General features: G+C 40.5%; 2 protein-coding genes across 8 annotated transcripts; both read right to left on the bottom strand.

Moving 5' to 3' along the window:
• Window positions 1-546: 546 nt before the first annotated feature.
• trmo (tRNA methyltransferase O) lies at window positions 547-7,574 on the bottom strand. Of its 2 annotated transcripts, none has more exons than XM_030053784.1 (6): window positions 7,342-7,574; window positions 7,118-7,251; window positions 4,859-5,033; window positions 3,734-3,891; window positions 1,270-1,917; window positions 547-915 (listed from the first exon to the last, which is right to left on the bottom strand). In XM_030053784.1, the coding sequence occupies exons 1-6, from the start codon at window positions 7,428-7,430 to the stop codon at window positions 680-682; spliced, it is 1,440 nt and encodes a 479-aa protein (XP_029909644.1). In that variant the 5' UTR covers window positions 7,431-7,574; the 3' UTR covers window positions 547-679. The 2 variants fall into 2 exon arrangements, with proteins under 2 accessions (XP_029909644.1, XP_029909652.1); XM_030053792.1 differs by having other exon boundaries at window positions 1,279-1,917; window positions 7,342-7,572.
• Window positions 7,575-7,886: 312 nt separating this feature from the next.
• Window positions 7,887-12,739, bottom strand: hemgn (hemogen). Of its 6 annotated transcripts, XM_030053862.1 has the most exons (7): window positions 11,984-12,155; window positions 10,598-10,667; window positions 10,417-10,488; window positions 9,755-9,845; window positions 8,844-9,239; window positions 8,596-8,759; window positions 7,887-8,383 (listed from the first exon to the last, which is right to left on the bottom strand). In XM_030053862.1, the coding sequence occupies exons 2-7, from the start codon at window positions 10,635-10,637 to the stop codon at window positions 8,274-8,276; spliced, it is 873 nt and encodes a 290-aa protein (XP_029909722.1). In that variant the 5' UTR covers window positions 10,638-10,667; window positions 11,984-12,155; the 3' UTR covers window positions 7,887-8,273. The 6 variants fall into 6 exon arrangements, with proteins under 6 accessions (XP_029909722.1, XP_029909680.1, XP_029909689.1 ...); XM_030053820.1 differs by having other exon boundaries at window positions 8,596-9,239; XM_030053829.1 differs by having other exon boundaries at window positions 8,596-9,239; window positions 9,767-9,845.
• Between the last annotated feature and the right edge of the window lie 78 nt (window positions 12,740-12,817).

Genomic DNA, 12,817 nt, shown 5'->3' with positions numbered 1-12,817 from the left:
GGGGAGTGGCACCAGTAGTAAACTGGAGCAGGGAACAAAAGCTTCCACTGATGCAAGAATCAGACTTTGACCATTGAGCTTATTTTCACTCTGGAGAGAAGGTGAATTACTTTCTCCAAATTGAGACACAGCACACAAGTGTCTGTCACACAAGTGACAGACAAAAGCAAAATTTTAGAGACATTTTAATGGTGTGGACATTTAGCCAGCCACCTGGAGACAACTGGTTGAGTGCACACTTTTAACAAACAGAACTCTTCCTTTAACAAAACATCTTACACGTGTTACATAAAAAAGCAAATATAATTTTCTCCATCATAAAGATGCCTTTATGATGGGGCTATTTTAAATTGAAATAAGAAGAAATCACTGGACTTCATAATTCCCACACTCCTCCTATAGCCTATGAATAGTTACTCTCTCCAAAGATTAGTTTTATTCATATACTTTGTGTACTGAATGAAACAAAACTATCATCATGTAACTTTATACATTATTAAAGCATTGTCATTAAACATGTAAGTAAAATGAAGGGAAAAAAAGATGTCGATTTTTGAAAAAAACTTTTATTTGCCAACTTTTCATTTAGAATTGTATTTATCGCTTGTCTTATGGCCATCCAATGTCATAGATCTTAAGGGTCAAAAAGACATTTGTAAATCAGGACAGGAAGGCTTTGTCATAATGAGGGTGAGTGATGCTCCACAGATCGGACCTGCAATACTTCCACAAAATCTGGACCAAACCAGCAGGTGATGTCCGCCGTGTCCAGGGTAAAGAAAAACAGTTTGTCTCCACAGCGCGTCCTCCTGTACACTGACCTGGGGTCTGCTGACAGCACGCCTCTGATGGCGGCTGCAGCTTCTTCTGGACCGCGCAGGAACCTGAATCTGGGTCTGTCACTTTCAGAAGGTCCTGTTTGGGAACACAGGACCATTTTATTAGCATCTCATGTCACACTGGTGCCCTCTAGTGGACAAAAGTACAACATTTGTATTTTCAGTCTAGGTGCCATGAGGTTTCTTTTGAGAAATTTATTTATTTATTTATTTATTTATTAAATCAGTAAAGAAGAAAAGATAAAGTGCCATATAAAATTTAAAGAAGCATTGTTGTGAGAAAATCCTAACACATGCACACACATGATTTTTAGTACAGTTTACATTACAAACACATCTAAGATTCCTTTTGTCTTGTTCCCACACAACTCACTAATAAATTTACATGACCAAATGATATGAAATACAATATTCTGGCAGGGTCACTAACCTGGCTTACCTGAAGGCTGTGGGGGCAGGAACTTTGCTAATTCCTTCTCAGCATGAGGGGTGAAGCGCACCTCAAGACTGGCAACAGGAGGCTCCCTGATCCAGCCGGCAATGGTGCTGTAGGCGTCCTCTCCATAGCAAACCCTTTCAGCTACCATCGAGTCCAGTTGCTTGGTTACAGTTGAGTCTGAACCTTCGTCCTTTGCCTCAGAACTCAGCTGGGAAAAGTCATCTTGGGTCACGAAAGCCTTTACCTCCTCCAGCACAGAATGGAGGTCTTTGGGTAGGAAGGGACGAGTGCCGACAGTGGGAGAACTCGAACATGAGGAGTTGTTTGTGTTTGCTGTATCGGTTTCAGATTTGTCTCTAGAGCGAGAACTCCTCGGGTCATCGCTTTGACAGCTATTGTTTCCTTCACTCTTTAAGTTCAACTCAGCATCCGCTCCCAAGTCTTCATGAAGGTTTAAGGTATCTGGCGCCTCATTCAGTGACTCAGAGGCTACCTTGGGTTGGTCTGTGTTTGATTCATGAAGCTCTGAGCCCATACCCATCCTCACGTGTGGGGAGTCATACTCAGGGATGTAGGGCTTGATATCCAGGACTGGGGTGCCATCAATCATGTCAATGCCTGACAGATGTAGTGTATCACCTGGAAAACAACATTAGAGATTTAATGGTTTAATTGAGCACACCACATAGGCTAGTAGCCAGTTCAAAATCGCACCAATCACATATGCAGTGGCATGCAAAAGTTTCAGCACCCCTGGTCAAAATTTCTGTTACCATGAATTACATGAAGTGAGTAGAAAATGAACTTATATCTAAAAAGCATGAAGTTTAAGATGAAACAATCTTTTCAACATTTTAAGCAAGATTAGTGTATTATTTCTGTTTTGTACAGTTTTAGAGTTAAAAAAAAAAAAAAAAAAAAAAAAGAGAGAGGAGCACCGTGCAAATGTTTGGGCACCCCAAGAGATTTGAGCTCTTAGACAACTTCTACCAGGTCTCAGAGCTGAATTAGCTTGTTAGGGCTATGGCTTGTTCACAGTCATCCTTAGGAACAGCCAGGTGATGTAAATTTCAAAGCTTTCTAAATACCCTGACTCCTCAAACCTTGTCCCAACAATCAGCAGCCATGGGCTCCTCCAAGCAGCAGCCTAGCACTCTGAAAATCAAAATAACTGATGCCCACAAAGCAGAGGAAGGCTATAAGAAGTAAGCAAAGCATTTTAAGGTAGCCCTTTCCTCATTCCATAATGTAATTATGAAATGGCAGTTAACAGTGGAAGTCGAGTTGAGAATGGTGGAGGTTTCCAAGAGAACTGCTTGTAGGCTTGGTAGAAAGGCAAATTAAAATCCCTGTTTGACTGCAAAAGACCTTCAGGAGCATTTAGCAGACTCATCACAAATTCAGTGTCGGAAGTTTGCAAAGGATCATTTAAACAAGCCTGATGCATTTCGGAAACAAGTCCCGTTGACTGATGAAGTTAAAACAGAACTTCTTTCCAAAATGAGCAAAGGTATGTTTTGAGAAAAAAGGGTGTAGAATTTGGTGGAGCCAGTGGCACGAAGGACATTTCACTGATGAAGGAGGCAAGAGTGAATTCAATTAAATTCTGGGAACAAGCATCACACCGTCTGTAAAAAAAAAAAAAAAAAAAAAAAGCGGATGGTTAAAAAAAAAAAAAAGAGGATGGCTTCTACAACAGGATAATGATCCAAAAATGCACCTCAAAATCCACAATGGACTACCTCAAGAGGTGCAAGTTGAAGGTTTTGCCATGGCCCTCACAGTCCCCTGACCTAAACATCATTGAAAATCTGTGGATAGACCTCAAAAGAGCAGTGCAAGCAAGACAGCCCAAGAATCTCACAGAAGTCTTTTGCAAGGAAGAATGGGCAAAAATCCCCCCAAACAAGAACTGAAAGACCCTTAGCTGGCTACAAAAAGCTTCTGCAAGCTGTGATACTCGCCAAAGAGGGTGTTACTGGGTACTGAACATGCAAGGTGCCCAAACTTCTGCTATGGGTCCTTTTCCTTTTTTGTTATTTTGAAACTGTAAAAGATGCAAATAAAAATGTAATCTTGCTTAAAATATTAAAGAAATGTATCATCTTTATGCCTACTGGTCATCTTTTACGTGCTCAGCTAATCAAAGACAGAAATTTTGACCAGAGGTGCCCAAACTTTTGCATCCCACTGTATTGTGCGTTTATACTGTATCTTAGTGGGACCAAAGGAAGATTACTTGACAACTTTGTGCACAGCTAATGAGAATCCTTCTCAACAAACAAAAGACTTGCTATCAAGCAGAGTCCAGTCCTTTCTTGCTGTTTGTGAGGTGAAATGTGACGACAGAGCCGCTTAAGAGTGGCAGAAAACCTGTCACAAGCATGAGCATGAACACACACAAAATCAGGGCTCATTTTCTACTTTTAAGACATGTTTTTTTAGTGATGCTCACCCACAATCCTATCCAGCTTGGCCAGAGTTAGGCCTGTAGCGTTGGGTCGATGCGGACTGCGTGTGGAGTACACTCCAACCCTCTGACCGTTCAGTCTAGGAGGCTTCACTTTGGCTTTGTAACTCAGGTGCCCATTTTTGTGAAAGAGGAAGATGATCCTGTCGCAACCAAATGGAGAAAAGGAATGTCAATGATACAAAACATACAGTGGATGTCAAAAGTCTGGGATTGCACTGGGAGGCTCCCTTGATGTTTGAGTGAGCATGAACCCTTCCGCAAAAGGAGAAAGTCTTAAATATTAAATCCAGATGTGCAAAGTGGGTTCAGACCAATACAAACAGACTTAGAGACTGTATCAGTAAGTAAAGTTTTATTCTGGTTTTCTGGTTTTATTCATTTGTTCTTCATTTGTTATTTTAAATTAATGGTTTTGATTTTTACCTTTTTTTCCTTTCTTCAACATGTTTCACATTTTACTTTCTTTTTTCCCCATTATTCTACCACAATTGTAATGCACCTTGGGTAAGCTCCTGTTTTTTTAAAATGTGCTATATAAAGAAAAGTGACTTGACCTAACTTGACTTATCAAAAACAAAGATGTCATACTGAATTGTGTATTCTGTTTTGAAGCACATCAAGCTTTTTTCCTTTGATTTTCCTATTTACCATATCAAAATGAAAGTAGAAAAATTCAGATTTAACTGGTTTCATTTCGACCCCCAAGGTAATAACACTAAAAAAAATCCCCAAAATTATTGTGTAGACCTTTGATATCTACAGCATGTGCTGCTACTGAAAAATAAAATTTAATAAAAACATTGCATTTGATGAAGATTTTGACTGATGTCTGAAATTCAGCAACATAATTTCACTGACAAACCTAAAAAAAAACCCTCATCATAGCGCTTACATGAGCAGATTATCCTAATATTGTCCTTTTTAAGTTGTGGCACTTGTTCTTTAAATAAACATGGCAAACAGAAGAAGACAAACTAAGATCTTTTCAGTACAACCACCCCAAGAAACCATTTTTGCTGGTAATCTGACAAAGCCCCACTAAAAACCAGGACTGATTACGGTATACTGAGGTACACTATCAACAAATAACAGACATATGTGACCTACCAGACATGGGAGAAGTGTTCAAGGCCCACCAGAGCATGCTCAGGGTTATTGAAGACAGTCTGCTGGATGCGAAGTGTTGCCCTGGAGGGGCCGCAAACCGCGGGCTGCCTAGGTGTCCCATTCTTCACCAAGAAACAGGAGCTAATGTAACCAATCGGTACTGTCTGGATGTTTCCTGTAATGTCACACAATTAGCAAGGTTATTTAACGGAGTGAGGAGGAGCTGTTAAGTCGTAAGAGCTGCTCAAGGAGGGAAAATGTTTAAAATTTACCAGTATTCGGCAAATCTTGGAATTTTAGTTTTTTGCGAATTTTCATATGACAAAGAAGCGAGAAAATACTCATGTATTATTTAATATTGCCTTATTTTACCTATGAAAATTTAAAAGATAAATATGTGTTAAATTCATGATGCTATTGTTGAGTCAGGTGTAAGACAAAAGAGGGCAAATGAGAAGATGACAGCACTGAGCAGAGCAGTGATTCAGTGTGATGGAGGGACTAATTTGTGTCTTAGACACCGAGCCCCACTGTCTCAGTCAGACGACACATTCAACCTCGACTGCAGCATCACAGAGATACTCGCCTCTCCAAACAGACACACTGATGAGAATTAGACTAATATCAACACATTTTTATTGATTCCACATTTCTAAAACCCAGTGCACTACATAGCATAACAAACCCCAAGAAACAAACATAGGGAAAGAAAATGGCTCTACACTGTAAACATGGACAGTACAAGACAGAGTGACAGAGAAAGAAACAATACTGGAACAGGCCAGCTGCCCACATGAAAGGAATGCAAATATGACAGAGAAACTAAATCTGAGAAAAGAGTAGATGAAGCAGGGTGCTCAAGGCAGCAGGGCTAGCACTGAACACAGCTCGCTGAGATCTTGAAAGGCTGATTTTAAAGGGTGTTTCTTGAGCAGAGACTTGAAGCTGAAGGAGGTAGAGGGCATTTCTGCGACCATCTGGCAGGGCACTCCACAGCCGTGGGGCACTGCGACAGAGAGCCAAATCACCCATGCTTGGAAATTTACAGCAGGGCTGCGGGAGCAACAGGGAACTAACATAAATACGACCACTTGTGACAATTTAAACAAATGTAGAGCTGTTTCAGAAAATATGTGATTCCACAAAATTCGATGAGAGTTTTCAAACAAAATCAAGTGACGGCGCAGACGATGAAATGCAATTTATGTAGGAATGTGAACATTTAACAAACTGAAAACTAGGGATACACGATAATATTGGCATGTTATCGTTATCTTCCCAATATTGGCTTTAAAATGAAATATCAATATTGACCCAAGATGAAAAATTATGCCAATATGACAGGCTGATCTGACATTTTAATGCCTAAATGTTCTTGTCTAAAAATGTGACTACTGGGTTGCTACTATGTTCATCGTACAGTTGCATGATGTACCTACTTTCCCACCATTCCTGTGGACAGAGATTACATAGATTATAAATTTGCATTGCAACTTGTTAAACAGGTCAAATTTGCCCTGGTTGGGGTTATTGTCAGGACTATCTCAGCAATGTCTCAGCCTGTTTAAGTAAGTAAGACAAATAAATGTCATATTTTACATAATTTACGTTGTGGTAGTTTTCATATTTTGCTCAGTGAATGTGTACATTTTGAAAAGCATTGTTTTATGACTGCGTCTGCCAGTGGGCCTTCACAATAAGAGCAGGCATAATAAAAAGCTCATTCCACTACAGGAGACACTTGATGTTGAGTGCAATTAGACATATCGGCATCTGCCATCAGCCAAAAGAGTTGGAAAATATCAGCATATCAGATATGGGCAAAAAATCCAATATCTTACATCCCTATTGAAAGGAATTTAACAGTATCATAGCAAAAAATAAAGTTTTTCTAATGTTTTATTCCCTCTGCAATGTAAACATTTTTTTAAAGGTATTACCTAATAATTTAGTTTCAAATGTTGTCATTTTTCAAAGCATTATCAATCTGCAAAAGTCCTGCAGCTCTGGATCAATTTCCCAGCTTTACAGCAAAGAATGTGACCAAGGGGCACTTGAGCAATAAGAAAAAGGAAAGGAAACACTGATCAGCATTAAAGCCTGCTATCTGTTCAAGCTTTTAGATCTGTTTTCTGTCCGTGTCCGTTTACGAAGGTGAACTCCTCGGCAGATCCCGCAGCTTCATCTCAAACCTCCTGCTCAGGCTTGTTGTGGAGCCTGGATCAGCTGGCTGGACTCTCTCTGCTGCAGACGGCTTACCTTTATCCAAAGCAGGCTCAGATGACGGCGGCGACTGGCCTCGGTCAAGCCCACAATGCCCCAAGTTTGTCACCGCAGACTGGACTGATACCATATGTTTGCGATGAGCTCTAACTGCACTGTCCAACATCTGCCTAAGAGGGAAAGGACAGGTGTAAAACAGTGGTATGAATGGCGCTCTCTCCATACAGTGGGAGCTCCGAGCTCTCAAGCTGAGAACATACCTGAGGTTCTTGATTTCTCTTCGCATCACAGATACTTGCTGGTTTAATTTGCTGACGTGGTCGCCACAACCATCACACATAGGACACATTTTACTGACAGTGGACTTTAAAAAATGTAAGCCAGTCCTGATAAAGTTAGCATTTAGCTGCTAAAACAGAGACAAACACGTGGGAGTCTCTCAATGCGGAAGGAAGCACACGTGCGATTTCTTGTTGGCCAACCAGTAATCTTTCACGTGACAGCTTACGGTCTGACTACTCATCCTAAACATAGAGCTATATGTATGTTTTGTTATATTCTCTAGTGTAAATGCAAGTTGAAGAAGCACTAATGACAGTAATTATGAATTACTGTTTTTTTTTTTGTTTTGTTTTGTTTTTTGTTTTTTTGTTTTGTTTTTTCATGCAATTTGAAAATATCACCCATTATACTACATTTATTAAGGGTCCAGACAGCAGAGCATGAGCTTCTTGTTTATAATGTGTGACTGATGATAATAATCATAACAACGAAAGTTAAACATGCAGAAAACAGTGTTTTATTGCTTTTTTATTAGATGAAAAAAGAAAACTTTTACAAAATTCAACAGAATAGAACCACAATTACAAATACACTACCAGTGATTAGTATACAATTTACTTTTAAATAGAAGTAGGCACAGATTGCTGTATACTTAATGCAAAATGTATTCAACAAAATAGAAATTATGGGCTTCGCAATAAAGCAAAAAAATAGAATAAATAAGTATACAGGTTTGGTTTCAATTCGTACATTTTTCCAAGAAGCAATGCATAGTCCCGACATGTTTTCTCTCATCAGCTAACAGGCTGCACATCAAAATATGCAAACAAAAATATGGTACAAAATGTAAAATGTGACCAGTAAGGCTTGTATTATGTTCTGAAAAATGGCAGTATCTGAAAAGTGTATTTTAAAATTTATTTCCCGGGAGGTATTCTTGAGCTGGTGGGGAGGATATGGTTGGAGCTGAGAACATGTTATTTTGTTCAGGTGCACGGAGAGATGGCTCCTCAATCACATCTATAAAAGAAAGACAGTATATATAGTTATATATGACACAGTAAAAAAGCTGAGGCAAATGCAGATCCAAATATAACAACCTGTAGTCTTAACTCTTCAACCAAGCAATGATTCAAAATATTTTTACGTTTTCATTTTTAACAACGCACAGCCTTTAGGTATTGGACACAACAGGGGTCTGCTCCCTCCCTCTGGTACACCTCTCTCTATACCTTGATCAGCTCTTTTGTCTTGAGCTGGAGGGATGTCTTCCTCCTCATCTGGACCCAAGTCTTCAATCAGGACCTGGTCAAGGGTCTCCCTGCCCTGTGGTTCTGTGTAAAGGGTCTCTAGCTGGGAAGATGCTGAATAAGGGGCAGGAGCTGGAGCAGGGACTTGGGACAGAGCTGGAGCTGGAGCTTGAGCAGAAGCAGGAGCTGGAGCCATATCTGGATCTTTAGAAGAAGCCAGACTGGGGACAACGACTGGAGCAGGGGCCGAAACAAGGGCTGGGGTCAGGTCAGCTGCAGTTGGAGCAGGAGCAGGAGCGGGTGGAGATGTTAAAAGTGGAGTACCAACAGGAATTTGGACAGATGCAAGGACGGGTATGGGAGCAGGGGCAGCAGGGACATATGTTGGTTGCGACTCCAGTGGGTCACGGCCTGCAGTAAGTAAGGGGGTTAGAGAGGATAATGACTGAGCCGGGGTAACCTCCACAGGTTCAGGCACCACCACTACTGCAGGAGCTCCTTGAACCAGCGCCGGCTGCTCTTGAGTGACAGGAATCTCTGGCGTGGACTCAGTCTTCCGTGGCCGCCCTCTCTTCCCCGTGCTGCTCTTCTCCTCGCCTCTTGGTCTTTTCCTCCTGCTCTCCACTCTGACACAGTGAAATGCAGTCAGCCTCAACAGCAGACATGGATACAGCTCTTTGTGATATTTGTTCAAAGCCAATAGTACAAAGTCCTTGACCTGGATCTGGGGAGTCAATAGTTAGAAACACCAGAGCAACCTTTGGTTTCGTCTTGCTCCATATTCAATATAAACCAGAGGAGTGATAAGCAACCCGACTGCTGATAATGAATGCTTTCACCACTCACTGTAAAGTACAGTGGGTTATAATGCCATGTTAAAAAGAGGAGCTGCTGTGCCATACAAAAACTACCTATTTTCAATTTTTTTTTCTATCAGAATGACCTTTTAAGGTGATAATACACTGTCATGGATCATTTAATCATTCAATACTAAACCAGAAACCAGAATTTGATCACCAATTTTAAAGCATGAAAGTGGGCACTGCAGTACTGAGCCAATAACACTTATTTCAAACTTGCTTGACTGTAAATGTAATTAGTTCACTCTCCTAACATTGACTGTCCTCTTCTATAAATTTACCCATAAACCCACTGGTTAGTTTCCTTCTCCTCTGCCTCGGCCTTTCTCTTCCTAAGAAGATCCCTGTCCCGCAGGCGCCGACGGATCCCGCCTGTAAAACAGCAACCCGGAGAAACCAGAATAATGCTCATAGAAGCAAATGCATACATGAAATTGTTCACTCTGACGTTCTTGAGTGAAATAAATAGTATGTTCATAACCATTTGTTCAGGAAAGCATCTCATGTTGTTCCATGATGATTTCACAAGTTTTGCATTTATACGCGCCCGGATAATGTGAGTAATTGAAACCACATAAAGACTTGATTTATAGAGGCTGCGTCTGCCAACAACACACTGGTCTAGGAGGACATATTTAAGCCTGTGACCACAAGATGTATGGCGAGCTCACACACTGTTTTACAATGCATTAAGATAACTAAATGTTCCACTTGTCTCTCATTTGTAGTAATACAGCTAAGGAGTAGGTTTACAGATTTCTGTATCAACTTAGCTATACAACAACAACTAGAAGACAGAAATGCAATGTGCAAATGCATGTAATACCTAAATCTACCTAGGTGTATCTCTACGTCTTAAATTATAATAGCCTGCAAATATAGAACTCTTACTAGCGAGTTAAACTTGTGTATAATTAATCAACATCTTGAAATATAGTGTTACCTTGGTTGTCATCAGGATTTTTGTATTCCAACTCCTGTTTCTCTTTTTCTAGTGCCTCCTCCATCCCGAGTCCTGGTATGAATGAATTCAAGTCATTGAGAGCGGGCAAGCACAAAAAACTAGATAGGTTCTGACTGTTTTCAATTCCCACCCCTAAAAGAATTATCTGGTTAACCATTACCATAGTGCTGGGAGAGTTCTTGCAGCTTTGCTCTTATCATATTTGTAAAGGTGGAGGAGTTGGCACAATACTGACAGTAAAAACAGACTGCATTACGGCGCATAGACCTGTGTGTGGGTAGTGTGTGATAAGTGATAAAATGTGTGTGTTTGTGGAAATGGAGGGAATACATGCAGGCATAGATAGCATAAAGCAAATGCTCTGTATATAAGATGCTGTTCTAATTAGCCTAACCTAAACACACAGAGAAATACCAACTTTTTTTGTATTTACATGTCTGTTTAAGTAGGTTCAAGCTGGGTTTGCTGTACAAATTTGAGCCTCCGAATTTAGCAGATGACTGTTAAAATGAAAGGTTATGAGTGTGCTGCGGGCGCTTAGCATGATTGGATTTAACTAAATTGCACAAATATTCTATGTCCATAATATCTAATGTGTTGGAGGGTGCCATGCAGGCAGAAAGACATTTTTGGTTTAACTCTGAATGTGGTGCAAAGTGAGGCAATGGAAAGAAACAGTCACATTCCATAGGCCTGTTCCTTTCTGAACACATAATAATCACTCCCACATACAGTAAACACACGAAAAACATCTGAAGTTCTTATTCATCCTCTAAAATCGGTCTTTTTTCTCTTTACAGGGCTTTCTTGTGCAGTACTATGACGGGAAGATTACTATGTAGCAAAACCCATCTTATCTCATAGATGGGGAGCTGCTCAAATGTGGGGTGTGTTCTCAATCTTCTCACAACACATTGAGGCCCGATGCCTGTGTCTGAGCCACTCAGACTACGCAGCTGGCTAGAAAAGTAAATAACACCCAACTGACAACTGCCCCCCATCCTGGTGGGGAACTGCTGAAGAACCCTTGTTAAATTTGTCCACTCCTGTACTGTAGGAGATTCTTGTATATTCATTGCCCTCTACTCCAACACACACAAATGCACAGTATATGAAATTATAGTATGGACAAGGTCATCTTATTCACAACTATTTCATTATTGCCACCTGTAATACATATTTATAAAGTGATTTCTGTGTTCACAAATATTGAAATACTGAACAAAAAAATTACAGAATCACCCTACAGAATTTTTAAAAATTTAAGTGAAGCATGTCCTGCCGCACACATTTTGTTCTGGGTCAAATATCAGCTGTAAACCTTGTCTTGCAAGAGCATATACAGTGCCAAATATTTTATCTTGCCTCTTTGGGATAAACTCAATTGGATGAACTCTACTGGAGTAGGGAGGGACACTTGTGTATAATGTGTGATGAAACATAGAATCAATTTGAAACACATCATGCAAAAAATGCTTAAAGTATTTAAAGTCTAAAAAGTCTGACAGACAGTCAAAACAAACAGAAACTGACATGTTCAGCCTACCTTGAAAATTAAGATGATCACCAGAACTTTCAGTATCAAAGTTGAGATCCGACCAGTCAAATGACTGAACACAGTTAACTCCTTGACTGATAACTCTCCAACAGACACAAAAACATACCCGCTCCAAGTCTGTGCATCTTTCTGCAGGACTGATCACAATCAGCGTGAACTGTTAAGCCATTAAGTGGAGAAGTTGTCACTCACAGGAATGTCCAAGTAGATGTTACAGTGCCCTCTTGTGGTGCATTCTCTCAACTACCACAGAGTGACTTCAAAACAGTTTAATGCACAATATGCCAGTTTTAACACATGCAAGGTCAAAGACAGACTGCTTCAAATAATATGCCTTGAATAGCAGACACGCAGGCATCCATTAAGTTGACATTCCCTGAATCGCTGTGCCTTGCACGGCTCAGGTCCCTGGTCACTTCAACTTTCGTACTGAATCAAACAGCAATGCAAGGGAGGCCTATCTCTGGGCATCACTAAAGGGAATACACGTCCTCACAATTTAGACCAGAATTTGGACGCTATTTCCGACATCACTTTGATTATTGGTGATTCATAGCTGAAATTCTCCCAAAAACCTCATACTTCTACTGGATGGTGTTCCTGAGGAGTGGTTGAGAGGCACAGAGGACTATTTCTGCTTGAGGGATCTTGGGTCTAAGCAGGAAGTAATGGGGGGCGGAGGAGTGTGTGCGTGCGTGTGTGTGGAAGGGGGGGTACCCACCATGTGCATATACAATGCCCTCTTCACTGCAAACCAAATACACCCCCCAACCCCTCTCTAACGATCTGTCTAAAAGGAGAAAAAATAAGGCGTTTATGCAC

This window comes from Myripristis murdjan, chromosome 1 (assembly GCF_902150065.1).
Source record: "Myripristis murdjan chromosome 1, fMyrMur1.1, whole genome shotgun sequence".
NCBI classification, from domain to species: Eukaryota; Metazoa; Chordata; class Actinopteri; order Holocentriformes; family Holocentridae; genus Myripristis; species Myripristis murdjan.
The sequence above is the reverse complement of the archived record's forward strand: the minus strand, read 5'-3'. Positions and strand labels throughout refer to the sequence as shown.